At 36.5% G+C, this 17,765-nt stretch overlaps 1 protein-coding gene across 1 annotated transcript in view; it reads right to left on the bottom strand.

Moving 5' to 3' along the window:
• Window positions 1–17,765, bottom strand: part of LOC144061314 (VPS10 domain-containing receptor SorCS1-like) — a 129,140-nt gene continuing 111,375 nt past the window's right edge. The window contains exons 25-29 of the mRNA XM_077581653.1: window positions 16,250–16,384; window positions 11,328–11,427; window positions 11,089–11,197; window positions 6,041–6,195; window positions 1–3,976 (exon numbers count right to left, since the gene is read on the bottom strand). Coding sequence (XP_077437779.1) covers window positions 3,918–3,976; window positions 6,041–6,195; window positions 11,089–11,197; window positions 11,328–11,427; window positions 16,250–16,384 — 558 coding nt within the window. The 3' untranslated portion in view covers window positions 1–3,917. The remainder of the gene's footprint in view (window positions 3,977–6,040; window positions 6,196–11,088; window positions 11,198–11,327; window positions 11,428–16,249; window positions 16,385–17,765) is intronic.

The raw sequence follows: 17,765 nt of genomic DNA, 5'->3' as shown, positions 1-17,765 counted from the left end.
TATTTTTCACGTATTGACTTTATTCTACAAAAGCAACCCACTGAATAATCACATCACTTCAACTGAATGAGCCATTGAGAACTGAACAGACTGCAATTTACATAATTTTTTCTGTTTTTTACAATATATAAAAATGTGCAAAGCAGCAGGGAACAAAACGTCATGCAAGTAAATCCACAAGTATTCACGTGAAAGAACCCGAGCAGAAAAGTCTTCAGTGATGGCGTTCGTCCCACAACGTTTATTTCAAGTTCTCGGGGCTCCAAAGCAGGGTGAGAAAATCAACAAAAAAACCCGCCTTTGTCCATTTGTCTTACTGACACATAACGCTGACGACACTTAAAAAAAGAAAAAAAAAGCTTGATAGAATTCCAGCATTTATCCCAACGAGACGGTTTGCAACCACGGCGGGCCGTCGCGTAGGCTGAGCTGGCTTGACAGGAGATACGTCTTCTCCGTCTACGCTGCCCTCGCCGCCATGTGGACGGACAAATCCGCAACCTTTTCTCCGCTGACTCCTCGGGGGCCGACCTTCAGTTGACGGCGGCTTCCTCTGCGTGGATGCAAACTGAGGAAAGTTCGATATTTCCGTGCTGGTATGTTGTCGTGATCAGCAGTATTCGTTGTGTAGAATTACGTGCCTGTGGAGTCTTTATAGCAACAACAACTACATGGAATTGAGGCTTTGGGGAACCAGGGCGCCCCCTGTGGTCGCAAAGTGTCATTTGTTCCTGTGTATGGTGGAATTAAGAAAGAATCCACAACCAGTGTCAAACTCATCATTTTATGTGGCCCACTAAATCTATTTAAGTTGTTGGATTTGTTTTTTCATTTTGGCAGAAAATCCTTTAAAAAAAAAAAAAAACTTCTTGAGTATTTGCTGTAATTGTGCTCTTTCTGAAATGCCCTAAAATGCCACAAGATGGCGCCTAAAGCACGGCCTAATAAAAAGTAGTGCTTTGGCACTATCGTGTAACACCGATATTCTATTAATTCATTAATCAATTAATTAATTTGCTGTTTATTAATATTGCAAGTATTTATTTATTATTATTATTTTTTAAATAAAATAAAATCCTCAAAACTGGGGTAAACTGTACTTAAATATTTGGTTATATATTAATTACTGAATGAATTAATGAATTTGCTATTAATATTGCAAGCATTTTTGTTAATAGCACACAAAATAAATATTTTTAAAAATCAAATAAAATCCTCAAAACTGGGGTCAATTGTACTTAAATATTTGGTTATATATTAATTATAATATTAATTAATTAATTGCTGTTTATTGATATTGCAAGCATTTTATTTTTTTATAGCACACAAAATAAATATTTTTAAAAAATCAAATAAAATCCTCAAAACTCGGGTCAACTGTACTTAAATATTTGGTTATATATTAATTATAATATTAATTAATTAATTGCTGTTTATTGATATTGCAAGCATTTTATTTTTTATAGAACACAAAATAAATATTTTTAAAAAATCAAATAAAATCCTCAAGACTGGGGTCAACTGTACTTAAAAAATTGGTTATAAATTAATTATAATATTAATTAATTTGCTGTTAATTGATGTTGCAATATTTTTTTAATAGCACACAAAATTAAAAAAAATTCTTTAAATCAAAATTTCAAAAATTGGGGTCAACTGTACTTAAATATTTGGTTGTCACTAAATTTTTTGGGTGTTGTCACTAAAATTTCTTCCCGCGACAAACTGCTCTGTCCGACTTGGTGGGAACCGAATTCTGATGCTGTGAAGATGAGTGAGTTCAAGGTATTGCAAACACAAGCAAGCGTGCCAAATGAATGGAATTCCTAATCGTAATAAAAACTGTCACCGGAGCCATTTGTGCGGCACTTCGAGCAAAATCTACGTTGCACTTTAGCTGTCTTACCGAGAATGTACAACACGGGGGAAAATGACACGTATCGCGTGTTGACTTGTCAAATTGGCTGTAAAACAATCCATTTGTGCAACACTAATGTCTTTTTGAAGACGCGTAATGTGGAGTTTGCCGTCAAGACTTTAGCGAGTCCACTCAACAGGACGGATGTGTCATCCGCGAGTATCTTAAATCTTCCATCCCGCCGCCGCTTTTGTTATGACGCGGAGCAATTTGAGCGTCAGCTGCGACGGAAGGCACAAGATGGCGGCCGTCCTTCCACCTCTGGATATTGCCGGCCTTCATTTGACGGCAATCTGGACCCGATAAGATTTTGCCGATTGCGGTGCGCTTAATGAATCCCGTTCACGTCGCTGATTTTGGAGAAGCAATAAGCTGCTTGCGCGTCAAAAGAAAACAAAAGTCTTTGTGCCCTAAACCAAAAGTTTGCATCATAAATTTGAGATGCCAGATATTCTTTATACTAGTAATCATGCTCATCTAAAAATAAATATACATATATTTTGTAATGATTATTTTCATGATCTAACTTCGATAGACACATGGGTCAAGTAACGTTCCAAATTGGGGTTTAAAATCAAAGTAAGGGTTAGAAATGTGTTTCAGGTTTGCTTGATTGACATCATGTGATTGATTGAGCTTGTGTTAAAGTTACAATTGATAGTTTCAAGCTAAATTCAGGATTTGAAACGGGTTAGAATTTCAAAATATGGTTTAAAACCAAGGTTAGGGTTTTAAAGTAGGGTTTTGGAAGTTACATTTCAAAGTACGGTTGGGTTTCAAAGTATGGTTTCAAAACAAGGTTAGGGTTTTAAAGTAGGGTTTAAGGCTAGGATGAGGGTTTCAAATTAGGGTTTCAAGCCAAGGTTGGGTTGTCAAAGTAGGGTTAGGATTTCAAAGTATGGTTTTAGGGTTTCAAAAGTGGGTTTGGGAAGTAAAATTCCAAGATGTGGTTGGGTTTCAAAGAAGGGTTTCAAACCAAGGGTTTGAAGCTCGGCCTAGGGTTTCAAAGTCGGGTTTCAAACCAAGGTGAGGGTTTCGAAATAGGGTTTGAGGCTATGATAAGGGTTTCAAAATTAGGGTTTCAAGCCAAGGTTAGGGTATCAAAGTAGGGTTTTAGAGTTTGTTGGGTTTGGGAAGAAAAATTCCAAAGTGCGGTTGGGTTTCAAAGTAGGGTTTCAAACCAAGGTGAGGGTTTCAAGATAGGGTTTGAGGCTAGAATAAGGGTTTCAAATGAGGGTTTTAAGCCAAGGTTAGGTTTGAAAGTTGGGTTTGGGAAGTAAAATTCCAAAGTGCGGTTGGGTTTGAGGCTAGGATGAGGTTTTCAAATGAGAGTTTAAAGCCAAGGTTAGGATTTGTAGACTAGATTTGTGTAGCAGCATGGCTAAGCAACGTACCTACATGGCGGCCATATTGGATGGGTCAACTTTTGATCCAGATTGTTTGTCAAAATGAAAAATACAAATCAGTTTATCAAGAAACGAGAAGACTGTTGCTTTGGTGGGCTACATAAGATGTGCTATAGAAAATTGATGTTCCAAAACATTTTTCGCACATGAAAAACAGAAAGTGTTATTTTTCAAGTCCAGATGTACATACATGACCTTGTCCATATTCCCAAATGTTTTTTGTGTAATTTTTTTTGTGTCTCCAGCAAGAATAAAGAAATTCATCTGCCTGTACTTTTTCAAGGAGTGCACATCCAACCCCCAACATTTCTTCCACATACTGTACACTATTTACATAAAAAGATGAAGAAGGTCCTTGCAAAAATACTCTCCAGTCAAAAAAAGGGAGTCCCATTTGGAGAGCGGGCGCGTATAAATCTATACAGTCTCCTCGGAGGGCTTAGGCGGGCGGGCGCGCCGCAGCGTGAGCCGCTCCAGCCGTCCATGCATGCCTAGCAAAACACTCGAGAGCATTCATCGTGACCGCGCTGGAAGTAACTGCCAGGGAAGATGTATTGCTTTGGCGTGCCGCACGCACTCGCGCACGCTCGCCATTAAAACACATGGGGCGCTTCATCACAGAGCTTGATGTCTGGGTGCGATGGCAGGTAGCCTGGCCGGGGGACGAGAGAGGACAGAGACAGGAGGGGTTTTATGGAGCCATTTGCATAAGGAGCTTGTTGTCGTTTTCTACACGTGTGTGTGCGTGTGCGCGCAGACAAACACATTCATCTTGGACGGGTCAACTGTTAAGCTGCGGCGGGTACGAGTAAATCAAGCCAGGGTGGCGAGGATGTTCCTTGATGAAAATGCTTTCACCCTGTTGGCCGCGCTCCCCAAGCGCTAATTATTTTATTGGGACAAATAACTCACGTCGCGCGACGCTTCGGCACCCACGTCATTCCCCCCCACCCCCGAGCGCATTTACGCGTTACCTGCGGATGACAGACGCTATAAACTACACACTGAGTAAACTACTAAAAATAATACAAGACGATGTGAGGCAATGGGTATAAATATTAGGGGGTGTCAAAATGAGTGCGTTCATTTAAAGTTCCTTTAATGCCTCTAATGTTTTTTTTAACTGGGGGAATTCCAGTCGCAACGCAGCACGTCAAAATTTGACAGTAATAAATGTAATAATTATGCATATATTTGTGGAGACTGGGGTCAAGTATTTTACAATTTTAAAAATGTGCAGAATTTCACAAGTTACTTCACGTTAAAGATTAGAAAGTTCTTAATATAAAAAGAAAAATGCACTGAGCTGTCACCAACATCTTACAAATGCAACTATGCCATCTAGTGGCAGAAAAATGACCAACACTAATCAATATCACACTCATTTTTTACAGTACAGTACATCAAATTTTTATAATTTAATTTAATATAATTTTAATAACATAAATAAATAAAAAAATCCCACTTTTATGGTAACAAGACTATGAAAAATTGCGTTGTACATTTAGAACAGATATAAAATTTGCGATTAATCGTGAGTTAGCTATTGAAGTCATGCAATTAATTACGATTAAACAAAAATAATCGCTTGACACCCCTAATAAATATATATGTATATTAGGGACAATTTGTGTTTCTCGATACATGGGTACAATACGAGTCAAGGAAGTCATGATTTTAAAATATAACCATTTGATTCGGTTCGATTCAGCGGGATTACGATTTGATTCCATACGGTGCGGCTGTAGCTTTTGTCATGTTTATTCGTATGCAACAACAAAGTATCCAAGTTGAAATCAAAGAAAAAAAAGAAAAAAAATTGATACATCAAACCGATTTATATTTAGTGTGCATCTCTCATAAAAGACGATTTGATTCAGATTCTGATACAAAAAGTGCGATATGATAGCATATACTCGATATCCTTGCTATCTCGCTCAAGGTCGCCGCACTAGTATGCAATTTAGGGTAAGACAAACCAGCACACTAGTAGAGCAACTGCATCCAAACTAGTAACATTTATTCCACCACTATATGACAATTCCGCATTCTTTTATGACGACGATTTTTCGAGTGGGGCAAAACTGCGTACTAGTTGCCAACTATCTGAATTTGTATCATATTATTAGTAGTGCTAGTAGCATACAGATGTCAATTAACGTCAATTTTGTAAAAATGCTACAACAGAACTGAGGATCATCTTTACTATTTGCAGTTGTTACACTTTTCAGACAGGAACATAACTTCAGGAAAAGATTGACGACCGTGAAAATATTTCCATTATTATCATTTTTTTTTTTTTTTAAACACTCCTTTTTTGCTAAACAGTCTCTTTCGACAGCGCGATAATGTGGATTTGTGACTTTTTGTCAAATGAATTTGAATCAAGCTTTTGAAAAGCACAAACGTGAGGAACATTACCTTCAACTTTCCAACGGCTTCTTCTCCGTTTATTCAAAGGTTAAGTTATGCGCGCGAGTAATAAAAGGAGTGAGGCCATTAAGCGGCAGAGATGCCGGCGTGTTTTGTTTCTTGTAATGATGCCATCGCGTCAGCCCGTATTAATCGCGCTCTGATAACGCTAGCCTTGAAGTCCTTTGACAGTCTTTTCATCGGCCTGCCTTTTTGTAGTCAAGTCAGTGCCAATTCCGAGTGCGGTGAATTGCTTCTTTTTGTAATGTCATACAGAAAAAAAACAGAAAAAAAAAAAACAGACCTCTGCTCTTTGAATCAAGCTGTACGTCCACACGATCCAGTGAGGTCATCTTGTCCTTGTCGGCTTTTGCGTCCGCCATGGAGGTGACTGAGGGCACGACCTCTTGTTCTTTGTCAGGCTGCTCCGCCGTGTACGTGTTGAGGCCTGGGATCTTCCTGGAGGTGGGGGTCAAAGGTCAAAGGGAACATATTGTGGCAAATGAACTTTTAAAAGGCAGGCAAGCCAGGATGGATTAGCTGTTAGCTGGCTAAAGCGTTAGCCACGACGTGTGTAATGCGGCGGCGTCATTTGAGGCGATCGCCATGTTGGCTTAAAAAAAAAAAAAGTACTTTTGTTTACTGTATTTTTGTTAGTTCAGTAAAGCAGCAGTGACAGTGTTATGAATTACAATTAGTTCTAGCTAGCATTGCTATGTGAAATTAGCTAACGATGTTTACGTGCCAAAGAACAGGAAGATGTGAAAAAATACTGTAAAGAGTCAATATCTAAAAAGTAATAAAATCAAAAAAGGCAATTTAACTTAAGGTTAAAGTCCATATTTGGCTCATCCTGAAATTTCACCCGAAAACAAGAGACAGAAAGCTGTTAGCTGTTAGCTGGCTACGACGTGTGTAATGTGGCGCCGTCATTTGAGGCGATCGCCATGTTGGCAAAAAAAAAAAGAAGTACTTTTGTTTACTGTATTTTTGTTAGTTCAGTAAAGCAGCAGTGACTGTTATGAATTACAATTAGTTCTAGCTAGCAGTGCTATGTGAAATTAGCTAACGATGTTTACGTGTCAAAGAACAGGAAGATGTGAAAAAATACTGTAAAAAGTCAATATCAAACAAGTAATAAAATAATAAAAATAATACCATTACTCGATAGTAACCCTGTGTTATGAATTACATTTAGTTCTAGCTAGCAGTGCTATATGAAATTAGCTAATGATGTTTACTTGTCAAAGAACAGGAAGTTGTGAAAAAATACTGTCACAAAAAAAAAAAAAAAAGAGTCAATATCTAAAAAGTAATAAAATCAAAAAAGTCAATTTAACTTAAGGTTAAAGTCCATATTTGGCTCATCCTGAAATTTCACTCGAAAGCAAGAGACAGAAAGCTGTTAGCTGTTAGCTGGCTACGACGTGTGTAATGTGGCGGCGTCACTTGAGGCGATCGCCAGGTTGCCTTAAAAAAAAGTACTTTTGTTTACTGTATTTTTGTTGGTTCAGTAAAGCAGCAGTGACAGTGTTATGAATTACAATTAGTTCTAGCTAGCATTGCTATGTGAAATTAGCTAACGATGTTTATGTGTCAAAGAACAGGAAGATGTGAAAAAATACTGTAAAAAGTCAATATCAAACAAGTAATAAAATAATAAAAATAATACTACTACTCGATAGTAACCCTGTGTTATGAATTACATTTAGTTCTTGCTAGCAGTGCTATATGAAATTAGCTAATGATGTTTACTTGTCATAGAACAGGAAGTTGTGAAAAAATACTTGAGGCGATCGCCATGTTGGCTTAAAAAAAAGAAGTACTTTTGGTTACTGTATTTTTGTTGGTTTAGTAAAGCAGCAGTGACAGTGTTATGAATTACTATTAGTTCTAGCTAGCATTGCTATGTGAAATTAGCTAACAATGTTTTCAACTTTAAGTTGTGAAAAAGTACTGTAACAACAAAAAAGTCAATATAAAAAAGTAATATAATAATAATAATAATAATAATAATAATAATAATAAAATTAAATTTAAAAAAAAGTTAAATTAACTTCAACCTCTAAAAGTTAAAGTCTTTTTATATATATATATATATATATATATTTGGCTCATCCTAAAATTTCACCCGAAAGCAAGAGACTCCTTTTAAAAAATAATAAGATTGGGGAGAGAAAAAAAAAAAAAAGCTAGTTAATGGAGAGCTGCCATCAAGTGCACGGCGCTAATGCTTCCTTCCACTAAACATAATGCGTGGCACTCTATTTTTAAGGACGCCGGAGGATTGCTTGAAAGCGGGGCAACTGGGGCACTTTGCGTTCCGTCGGGTATCGCACTTGCACTTTTCGTATTGTTCACCTCCGTCTTCAATCAATTTTTCATCCCTTCAGACGCACACCAACGTTCTGCCTCAAACCTTTTCTTTTTTGCATATCACACACTCCCATTGCATTTTTGTTCGTACTTTTGGAAATAAAAGTTCACAGTAGTGAAGTGACATATTTTCCTCAAATATCAGCCATCCTTTTACAGATTATGTGTGATAATTAGTCAGCAGGTGCGTCATCAACCCCCTCAAAGAAGACTGCCTTTTCCAGGTTCTTTTCTGGAGTTAAAGAGATAGTCACTAATTCTCTTCGTTCATAGATGCAACTGTTCATTATACGGCACCTAGACGCTCTTTTTGCGTTCTAATTAGTGGTGGTCTTGTGCAAGCTATAAAATTAATTAATAAATTAATATAAATTAAACAATATTGACTTTGGAAAATTAGCATAATAAAAAAGTAGATTTTGTAAAAAAATATATATAAATATACATATATTAATAATAATAATAATAAAATTAATTTCACAAAAATTGTGTCTTGGCATACACACCAGAAGGAGTAGCACAATGTCTCTTGAATTGAGGCATGAAATTATGATGCAAACACCGTTCAATTATTTGCATTCTATTAACCCATTTGCTCCCAAAAACGTATAAATATGTTCAATTTTAAATATTACCATGCTCCCAACGACGTATTTATAAGTTTTTTTATGTTTCTTTTTTAAATGTTTTTTTTTTATACTATAGCATACAAAAGGCTTTGATGCAGCCTCTGAACTGATGAGAACGCTTGAAGCAATGATAGTTATGACAAAAACGGCCAGCAGGTGGCAGCAGAGTATAAGAGATCAACCAGGGCCATGTTGCAAAAATCTCTTTCCCCCCACTGTTTTAAAGAGATTTGTGAATAATGATGAAACTTAGCTATATTCGAATGCTGATTTCTGCAAAACGGACACAGCTTAAAGCAATGGTAGTTATTACAAAAAAGTGGCAGCAGAGTTTAAGAGATCAACCAGGGCCATGTTGCAATAAGCTCTTTTCAACAGGTTTGTGAATAATGATGAAACTAGCCATATTTTAATGCTAATTGCGACGAAACGGAAACAGATACAAATAAACCTTTTTTTCCTGATGAAAGAAGAAACTCTCATCTTTCTTTTGGTAGGTTCCATGTTTTTTATAGCAAGAGAACACAATATTCTGTGGGCCTTGCAAAATCAGTCAAAATCCAGTAAAACAGCCGGGAGCGAAGGAGGTTGCTTCGGTGAAAATGGCTGGGAGTGAATGAGTTAAGGTAAACGATTACATTCATACAGTGACCACGGGACGGCACGCGTCGGTGCAGGCTATTTCCTGTACATGCCGGACTTTCTAAGTCATGTTGTCTCAGGACTTATCTCGTCACCCTTTTTGCTGGCATCCCGGCGGGCGACGCCTCACCTTGGGCGTCCGTGTTTAGCATTTCCTAAAGGTCAAGTCTCACATCGTCACACGGATGAATATTGATAACTGCGGGGCTCTGACACCCATTTGGCACTGGGGGCGGGGGAGAATTGATTTGGCTGCCATTGGCTGTAATATTGCGCCGATTGAGACGGAGGGGAATTGTCTTATTCCTGCAGCTATTATTGTGTCGTCCGTGTCCATAACTCACAGATATATGGCGGTTAAATACTTGTGGGAAGTTTTCAGGGAGTTCAGCCGTGAGGTGATTGCTGATAGGTGACGGGACGAATTTAAATCAGGCAATTATGACAAAATGTGCACACATACTCACATATGCTATCTTTCTGCAGGAACCTTGCAAATTTTTGTGCGCTCGCTCTCTATATGCAGAAGCTCACTTGTAACTTCTTTTTTTTTGCTTATAACATGTAGACAAAACACATTAAAAAATCAACCAAGCGATGGCTTGTAATTTGAAAAAGTCGTAAATTGGGGTATTTGTAAAGGTCAAGGGTCAAGGTACCACGATAAACAGCATTTATGGGCCATTCCACTGAATTGGTGCCATTTTTTTCCCCCTGGAAATAAAATGTATACATTCACAATAAAATTAACTGGAACTAACATTGTCCTGCATATTGATTTGATAGCATGTTTTAAAAATGTAATTAATTAATTGAAACTAATTAAACTACCTTGATTTTTTTATTTTTAAATATTTTTTATTTATTTATATTTTTTATACTGTTTTTCCTAAATATCCCAATTATAGTTTATTATTTTTGGGGGGAAAACATATATAAGTACACATTTAATTTTTTGCTATTTTAATAGTTCATATTTTGAAATAGCCCCCAAATATAGGTTAGATCAAATCAAACAATTTCAGCTCTGACTTGGTGTCTTAAAATCTCAGCTCAGTCCTGTTACTCAAATTATAATTTTTTTCTTAAGCACTGTAATGTGTTTTAACATTACAAGCTATTTATGTAAATGACAACAGGCTACATTTGTTTATTTGCAAATTCTATGCTAAAAATGCACACTTACTGTATGTTAATTTTAGCCCTGTTACTCACCTGAGAAGTTTTACTATGTACTACTATTTTTTTTTAATGTGATATAAAAAAAAAAATAATAATAATAATAATTATAATTATTTTTTATTTTCGGTATATTGAGATATTGTTATTTTATGTATTTTTATTTTTTAAATGATATGGATGGATGGATAGTGCATCGCTGGCATCAGGCCAAAACCTCATAAGTCATTTATTTTTTTTTTAAACCATAATTTTTCAAAAATCTTTACTATTGGTCAGACCACGGGTGGGAGTGTTATTTTTACTAATTATTGATGGATCTAAAGTGTTGAAAATGGCTCGCTCTCTTTGATGGTGCAATTTTACTGGTCGAACAAACGTCATTTTTTTGGGTCTCCTGAAAAGTGACTATTTTGGAGGTACAAGTTTTCGGGCCGACGCCAGCAAAATAACTGTCAAAAATGTCATGTAAATGTCTTTTTTTTTTTTTCAACTCAACTGGTGCATTTGTATTTTTGTACTGTACCTTTTGAATTTATATATGACAAAGACAAGCAGACCCATGAGAGCCACGGCCACCAGCATTATAATTGCAGTGCTGCTGTGGCTGCTATCGCTGCCGTCCACCAGAGGAGCTTCAAAGAAAAAGAAAACAGCGAGGCCAAACGGCAATTAACAACACGAATACACACGAATACAAACATCCGAGCCGTGCGGTCACCTGAATGGAACCCGCGTGTCCCCGAGGTGTGCATGCGCGCTCACCTGGCGACAGTCTGCTGGCGTAGACGTTCACCTGCACTCCCGCCTTGAGTGTGAACTGGACCAGGTCCTGGTTTAGAGCACTTAGCAGCACATGAGAGAGCTGTGAGAAAGGAGGAGGGAGGAGTGGCAAACGGTTAGCGGCAGCGCCGGCGCCATCAATATTTTAGCCTTAGTCATTTTCCTTCAGCCGCTTGAATTATGATTTTTTTTCTTCTCCTTCTAAAGCGAAGCAAATGTGGTGAGGGGGAAAATAAAAAATAAAAAATCCCAAACAGCAAGGAGGTGGCACGCGTTTGATGCTGATGGAAGTCCTGTCAGGTAAAGGGCGTTTTGCTTTGGTGAGTCACTGACATTTCTAAATAAATATATATCAGTTTTTGTCTTCTGTCGTGACAGATGCGATTTGTCTTTTGTAACACGTTTAAAAGTTCAGCCAGCAAGTTAAATATAATGCAACTCTTAAAACCTACATTCTAAATTAAACCAACTAAATTTGTCATTTTTGCTTGGCTGCACTGTTTCCATTACATAATGTTTTATTTTTTATTTTTTAATCCAATCAGATTTCAGCCTCTTATGTGTTGCCATGTCAACAACATAATCCGCCCATAAACTTCTCAAGTGCATAAACAGCCAGTAGAGGGCAGTGGTGGGTAGAATAGCCAAAAATCATACACAATTAAGAGTAAAAGTAGTCCTCCACTAATTAATTAACTACTCAAATAATCGGTGAGTAACTTCAAAATATTTTTTTAACCAAAGAATGAATCTCAACTAGACAAAAATATAAAATAGGACTTGATATTGTCCAAAATCATGTTCACTGAAACTATAATACATTTTGGCATCATAAAATAACCAACTGCTGTCATGTGACTGTTTGGCTCCTTTTGATTGGTCAAATCAAGTCCAAAAGCACTTGAAATCCCATTGGATTGGTGAAACAGAGTCATGTGACAGCTCCCAATCAGGAAGTCTCTCTGACAAACCAAACCTAATGGATCGTGAAGGCAATAATAGATTCAGAAAAATAAAAGTAGCAATGTATGGAATGGAATGGAATCAAGTAGAAGTATCACTTTTTCTTAACACAATTACTCAAGTAAAAGTAAAAAGTATGTTAAAAATATGCTACTTAAGTAAATGTAGCGTAGCATGCTAGCCAGAATTGAATTTAAGTGCTCCCTCATGCATTTTCCAGTTACGAGGTGAGCAGCGACATTTTGAACCAACTGGAGCTATTTGAGGGAGGACTGGCTGACTCCAAAATCAAGTCGTGCATTACAGTAATCCAGTAATACATTTATTTATCAATATTTTGGGAGAGTATGTTGTAGGGTTAGGTAAATACTGGTTCCTTAACTGCTCCAGACATATATTGTATTTTATAACATTTCTGTTATTGTAACGTGATAGCGGCGGTATTGAGTGGTGGATTTAGTTCCCCCCCCCCCCCCCCCAAAAGCCCAGGTCTCAAACGCCCCGCCCACCGCTATCAAAGTAGCCTACATGAGGCCGTCACACAATAAGAGAGCCCATCCGACTTGTTAGCTTCTGCCTCAATAAGTCCACCTCACTCCATCTAAAATCTTTCCACTGGTTGAAATTAGAGCGCTCGACGCACTATGAATAATTACTTTTTGTTCTAGTGGCATATCAGGGTCAGTACATCTATTACATATTTTAATAAGCCTGCTGCACACGTGCACGCCAAACACCAGTGTGTGTGTGTGTGTGTGTGTTTTAGGGGGCGGGGCTGAGTGAAGTGAAGATTTATGACCCTATTGTCCGGGCGCTTCTGCCAGGTAATCAGACAGGCTTACGATAAAAACATCACTTCAATTCCCAATCCGGGCCTCCTGCCCCGGTTTGCCTCCGCGGTTGCTGCCAATTATACGATGCATCAATGTAATTAAATACCTATTAACTTTGTTCAAGACGGAGCGTGAGGTCCAACAGTCGTGTTTACTCAGGCCACGCGAGGTCTAACCTGCTCGCGGGGTAAAAAATTAGCTCGTCTCGCTATTTTATTGATCGCTTTCGCAACAGAGGACGTCTGGAGAAGATTAGAATTAAGATGGTTTTATTATCCATCCGTTCAGTCTCGATGACGCTTGGCCTCATTAGGGTCACGGGTAATCTAGAGGTTATCCCAGCTGACTTTAGGGCGAGATGTGGGGTACACCCTGGACCGGTCGCCAGCCTATTGCAAGGGACACTCACATTCTCACCTATGGACAATTTGGAGTTTTCAATGAGCCTAACATGCATGGCCCGAGCTCAGATTCGAACCCAGGACCGACTGTGAGGCAGACGTATTAATCACGAGTCCACCGCGCTCCCATTATAATTATTATAATCATGTCAATTTGCAGTTGAAAATGAGTTAAAAAAAAAGAAAAAAAACCTCATGCAATCATGTATACTATCCCCTCCATTGTGGACTGAATAGTCGTGGTTCTATGGGACGACATTGCCCTCTAGTGTTGAGATGGTGCATTACATATCAGGTCACATCATTAGGTACACTTGCATCTTGTAATTGTCATTGAAATATATGCCACACATTGAAGAAACAAGCGCAAATAAATGTATTTTCGCTGGCTCTATTAATGATAAAAAAAAATATATATATATATATATTAATGAACATAAATAAATAAATAAATAAATCAAAAACAATCTTGTCCCAAAATCAACTAGGATAGGCGCCAAATCACCTTCAACCCTACATTGATTAAAAAAAATAAAATTGTATTTTTTTTTTTTTTTAAAAAACAAGGGAAAAAAATAGTACAGTATTGGATAAATTATTATTATTATTATTTTAATATAAAAAAATACTTTTGAAGGGGAAAAAAGTAGTTGGGCAATTTAATCAAATGTTTTAAGTTGTTCTGTTATGAAAGTTGGATTTCCCACATAATAAAAGTTTACAAAACGGTTCGGTCAAATCTATTAAAAACACAAGTAAAATCAACTCAGTAAATTGATTTGGAGCAAACAATTTGGCCACCACGTGCCTGGGCCATTACCTAATAATGTTGAGGGAATACAGTACATCCACAAGATTCATGACTACTGTAATGCAAACATCACAAAAACCAAACACCATGAAGTGATAATAATTTAGGATTAAAGTGCTTAATAATTAAACTGTTATTCAAATAGTTTGTGTTTTCCACTCATTTGTTCTACCCGCTTACATAGACAAAAGTGTCAATTATTATGAATTCATTACAATGCATGTACCTTCAAGTTTGCTTGATGCAGCTCATTAAGCACATTATTGGTGCAAGTTACAAAGCAACGCAGAGCATCCCCGATCCAAATTGGGTTTCTATGTTTAGAATCAAACACTCGCAAAGAATTATTTATAAAAGTAACTTCTTCTTTTTTTATGCCTTTCACACTGAGTTTTCAAGACAGAAAAAAAGTGCCAACAGGAACGTGTGTGTGAAATGTAAAACAGCCGTAACGATGATCAGTGAGAAACGCAGCTGGTTGATTTTCTCGCCTCTTTAAACAGATTTTAAATTTGCGGAGAGGCTTCTGGTCACCGGCTGGTGAAAATAAACAGGTAGGAAATATGATCATTGAAGTGTGGCATATGGAGTTGAAGTAACGGCACATATTTTTAGCTTTTTAAATGTAATGAAGGGTAAAGTGTTGTTTAATGGATGCAGTCATTGAGGTCCACCTGCTGTAATGCAATTTTAACTTTAACTGCAAACTTGATCACGTATGCAGTAAAAAGCACTTTGAACAATTAAAGGCTTTATGAACTAGGATAGCGACTTTTCCACACAGTTTACTTGACGTTTAGTATTGCCAGAATATTAGGTACACATTTGTCAAAAAAATGTACCTTTAAAAAGACAATAAAGTCGACCCCTGTTATTCACTTGGGGATAGCGATCAGTTTTCTAAAAAAAAAATGCTGATAAACATAAAAAAAAAAAACATTCATTTATGTTATTGTGGTTGCAGTTTACGGTGTACGTAGATATACGTCAGTTTTAATTTAATGCATGTAAGATGGACTTATTATTATCTACTTTTTGTATTACAGTACATTGAGTAACTACTAATGACAATAAATAAGTATAAAATTACTACAACTCTAAAATTATTCTTACTATAAATACAAAAAAATATATAGCTTTTCATTAAAAGATTAATTAAATTATATAATGAGTTTAATACAGAATAACACATACATTATCATTACTTATTTATATTTATATATATATATATTTTTTTTAATTATTATGTAATTATATTAGTATATTATTATTTTTCTTATTGTAATTAATTATTGTTTCTTGGTGGTATCAAAAAATCTTAATCGTAGTAATGCAACTTTAAAACATGAATACAAATATTATAAAATTATTATTGTCATACTGTATATTTTAAATGCGTTAATAAATCATATAACGCATATACTGTAAATTAATACATTACAAACACATTTATTATTATTATTATTAATATTATTATTATTATCATCATCATCTTAGAAATTTACATTCTTAAATAAATAATATAATAAATTTCAAGTGAACACGGTTGGTGCAATTTGCATAACCCCAAGCCCATTTAAATTTCTTTATAGAATATATATACATTTTTATTTTTTTTATATATATATATATATATATATATAATACACACAATATATAAACTATATTATAATACCATATACAGCTATAAAATATATTAAAAAAAATAAGTATTAAAAAAAATTGTATTATTACTTATTACTATAAAATTTTAAATATAATAAAAATAAAATATTAAATTACAACATGCCTATATGGAAAATCTAAGATACAACATATTGATGTAAACTAATTTATAAGAATATGTCATCCAATTTCAAATACAAACGTACAGTATATTATATACGAAGTGTATACCTGCTCCAGGTGTTTCCGCTTTTCAGCCACGGTGCCGCCTCTTCGCCTCCTCTCGGGAACAATAAAGATCTCGGCCGTAGTTGGCAAACCAGGAAGCACAGTGACCAACAGCTGATCCTCGCTGATCCCGGTGACCTTTAACAACAATCCCAAGAAACTCATCCAAATATCATGCAACTGTAAAAAACAAACAAAAAAACAATCACTGTTGGCTTTCTGCTTCATGTCTCATTTGCCTAAGTAGCATTCACTGTCAAGTCAGGACGCGCAAATCAGCGCAAACACGCCGCTTCAATCTGACAGTTTTTGCTCGAAAAAAAGAGAGGCAGCTTTTAGTGCATTTGTGCTGTAAGCAGAGGTCGGCTGTCAGAAGATTCCACGGTCTGACAAGACAGAAGGTCAAAGTGAATGTTTTATACACGGAGATATATTTAGAGCTCGCCATCCAGGTCTTTTACATAACCGGCTGTCTTTTGGACGTCGACGCCTATAATGAGCCATATCGAGGGTTCTGCCGCTCATTTGACGACGGTCGGCCATGTCGAGTGTCATGACATGGATTTCACTGCTCTTTTGTGTAGCTTTGAAAAGAGCGAGGTTGTAATAACCACGCCGTGGAATTATGCCGACCTTGACGCGCAAGGCTGGATTTACATCGACACGGTTGGAGTCATACAATCCAGATAGATTTATTTATTTTTTTGCTCTCAAGAGGCATAATTGGACATGCGTCATGGAGCCGTGAATACGAAAAATAAAATAAAATACACACACAAAGAGCTCGATATTCTCAGTTTGGAATTACAAATCCAGTATGTAGCGGATATATGGATTCATGTTGTAGCTTTTCACTTGGCTGCTCTGTTTGCAGTGGAGTTTTTTTTATCCAATCAAAAGTCAGTCTCTCTCTGTTGCCATGTCAATCTAATCTGCCTTCCAAATCAGTAGTGTTGGCCTATATTCACAAATGCACTATGAACTCAAACAATCCAATTTCTAATTTGTCCTCACACCCTCGATGATGTCAGCACTTTTATGCGCTCTGATTGGTCGGTCAGAGCAAAATGGTTCATGTATGGAGGACCAAAACTGCCAAATTAAAAATAAATAAATGACGAAATAGATAAATAAATCAAAGACTAAAAGTGGAAAATAAAAATGGATAGGAAAAAAAAAAAATATATGTATATATTAAATATATATGAAGTAAAAATAAATACAAAAATAAAAAAACGAGGTTAAAAAAGTAAAAATAAATGTTGAAATAAATACAAAAATAAATACATAAATTGAATTCAATATCAATCAATCAATAAAAACGCTTTGCCCTCACATTTATTTATTTCATGCTGCAGACGCTCTGCTCGGTCGAAATGTTATTCAAATGAGGGGGCGTGTCTTGGGTTGGACTCCGCCTTGCAAACTGCCTTTCATTGGTCGAGTGAGCGGCTCGGCCATCTTGTCGAGTGAGCGGCTCGGCCATCTTGTCCACTGTCACCTCGACTTGTTATCAAGC

This window comes from Vanacampus margaritifer, chromosome 12 (genome assembly GCF_051991255.1).
Source record: "Vanacampus margaritifer isolate UIUO_Vmar chromosome 12, RoL_Vmar_1.0, whole genome shotgun sequence".
In the NCBI taxonomy this organism is placed as follows: domain Eukaryota; kingdom Metazoa; phylum Chordata; class Actinopteri; order Syngnathiformes; family Syngnathidae; genus Vanacampus; species Vanacampus margaritifer.
Note: the sequence above shows the minus strand (reverse complement) of the source record. Positions and strands in the feature narration are given on the sequence as shown.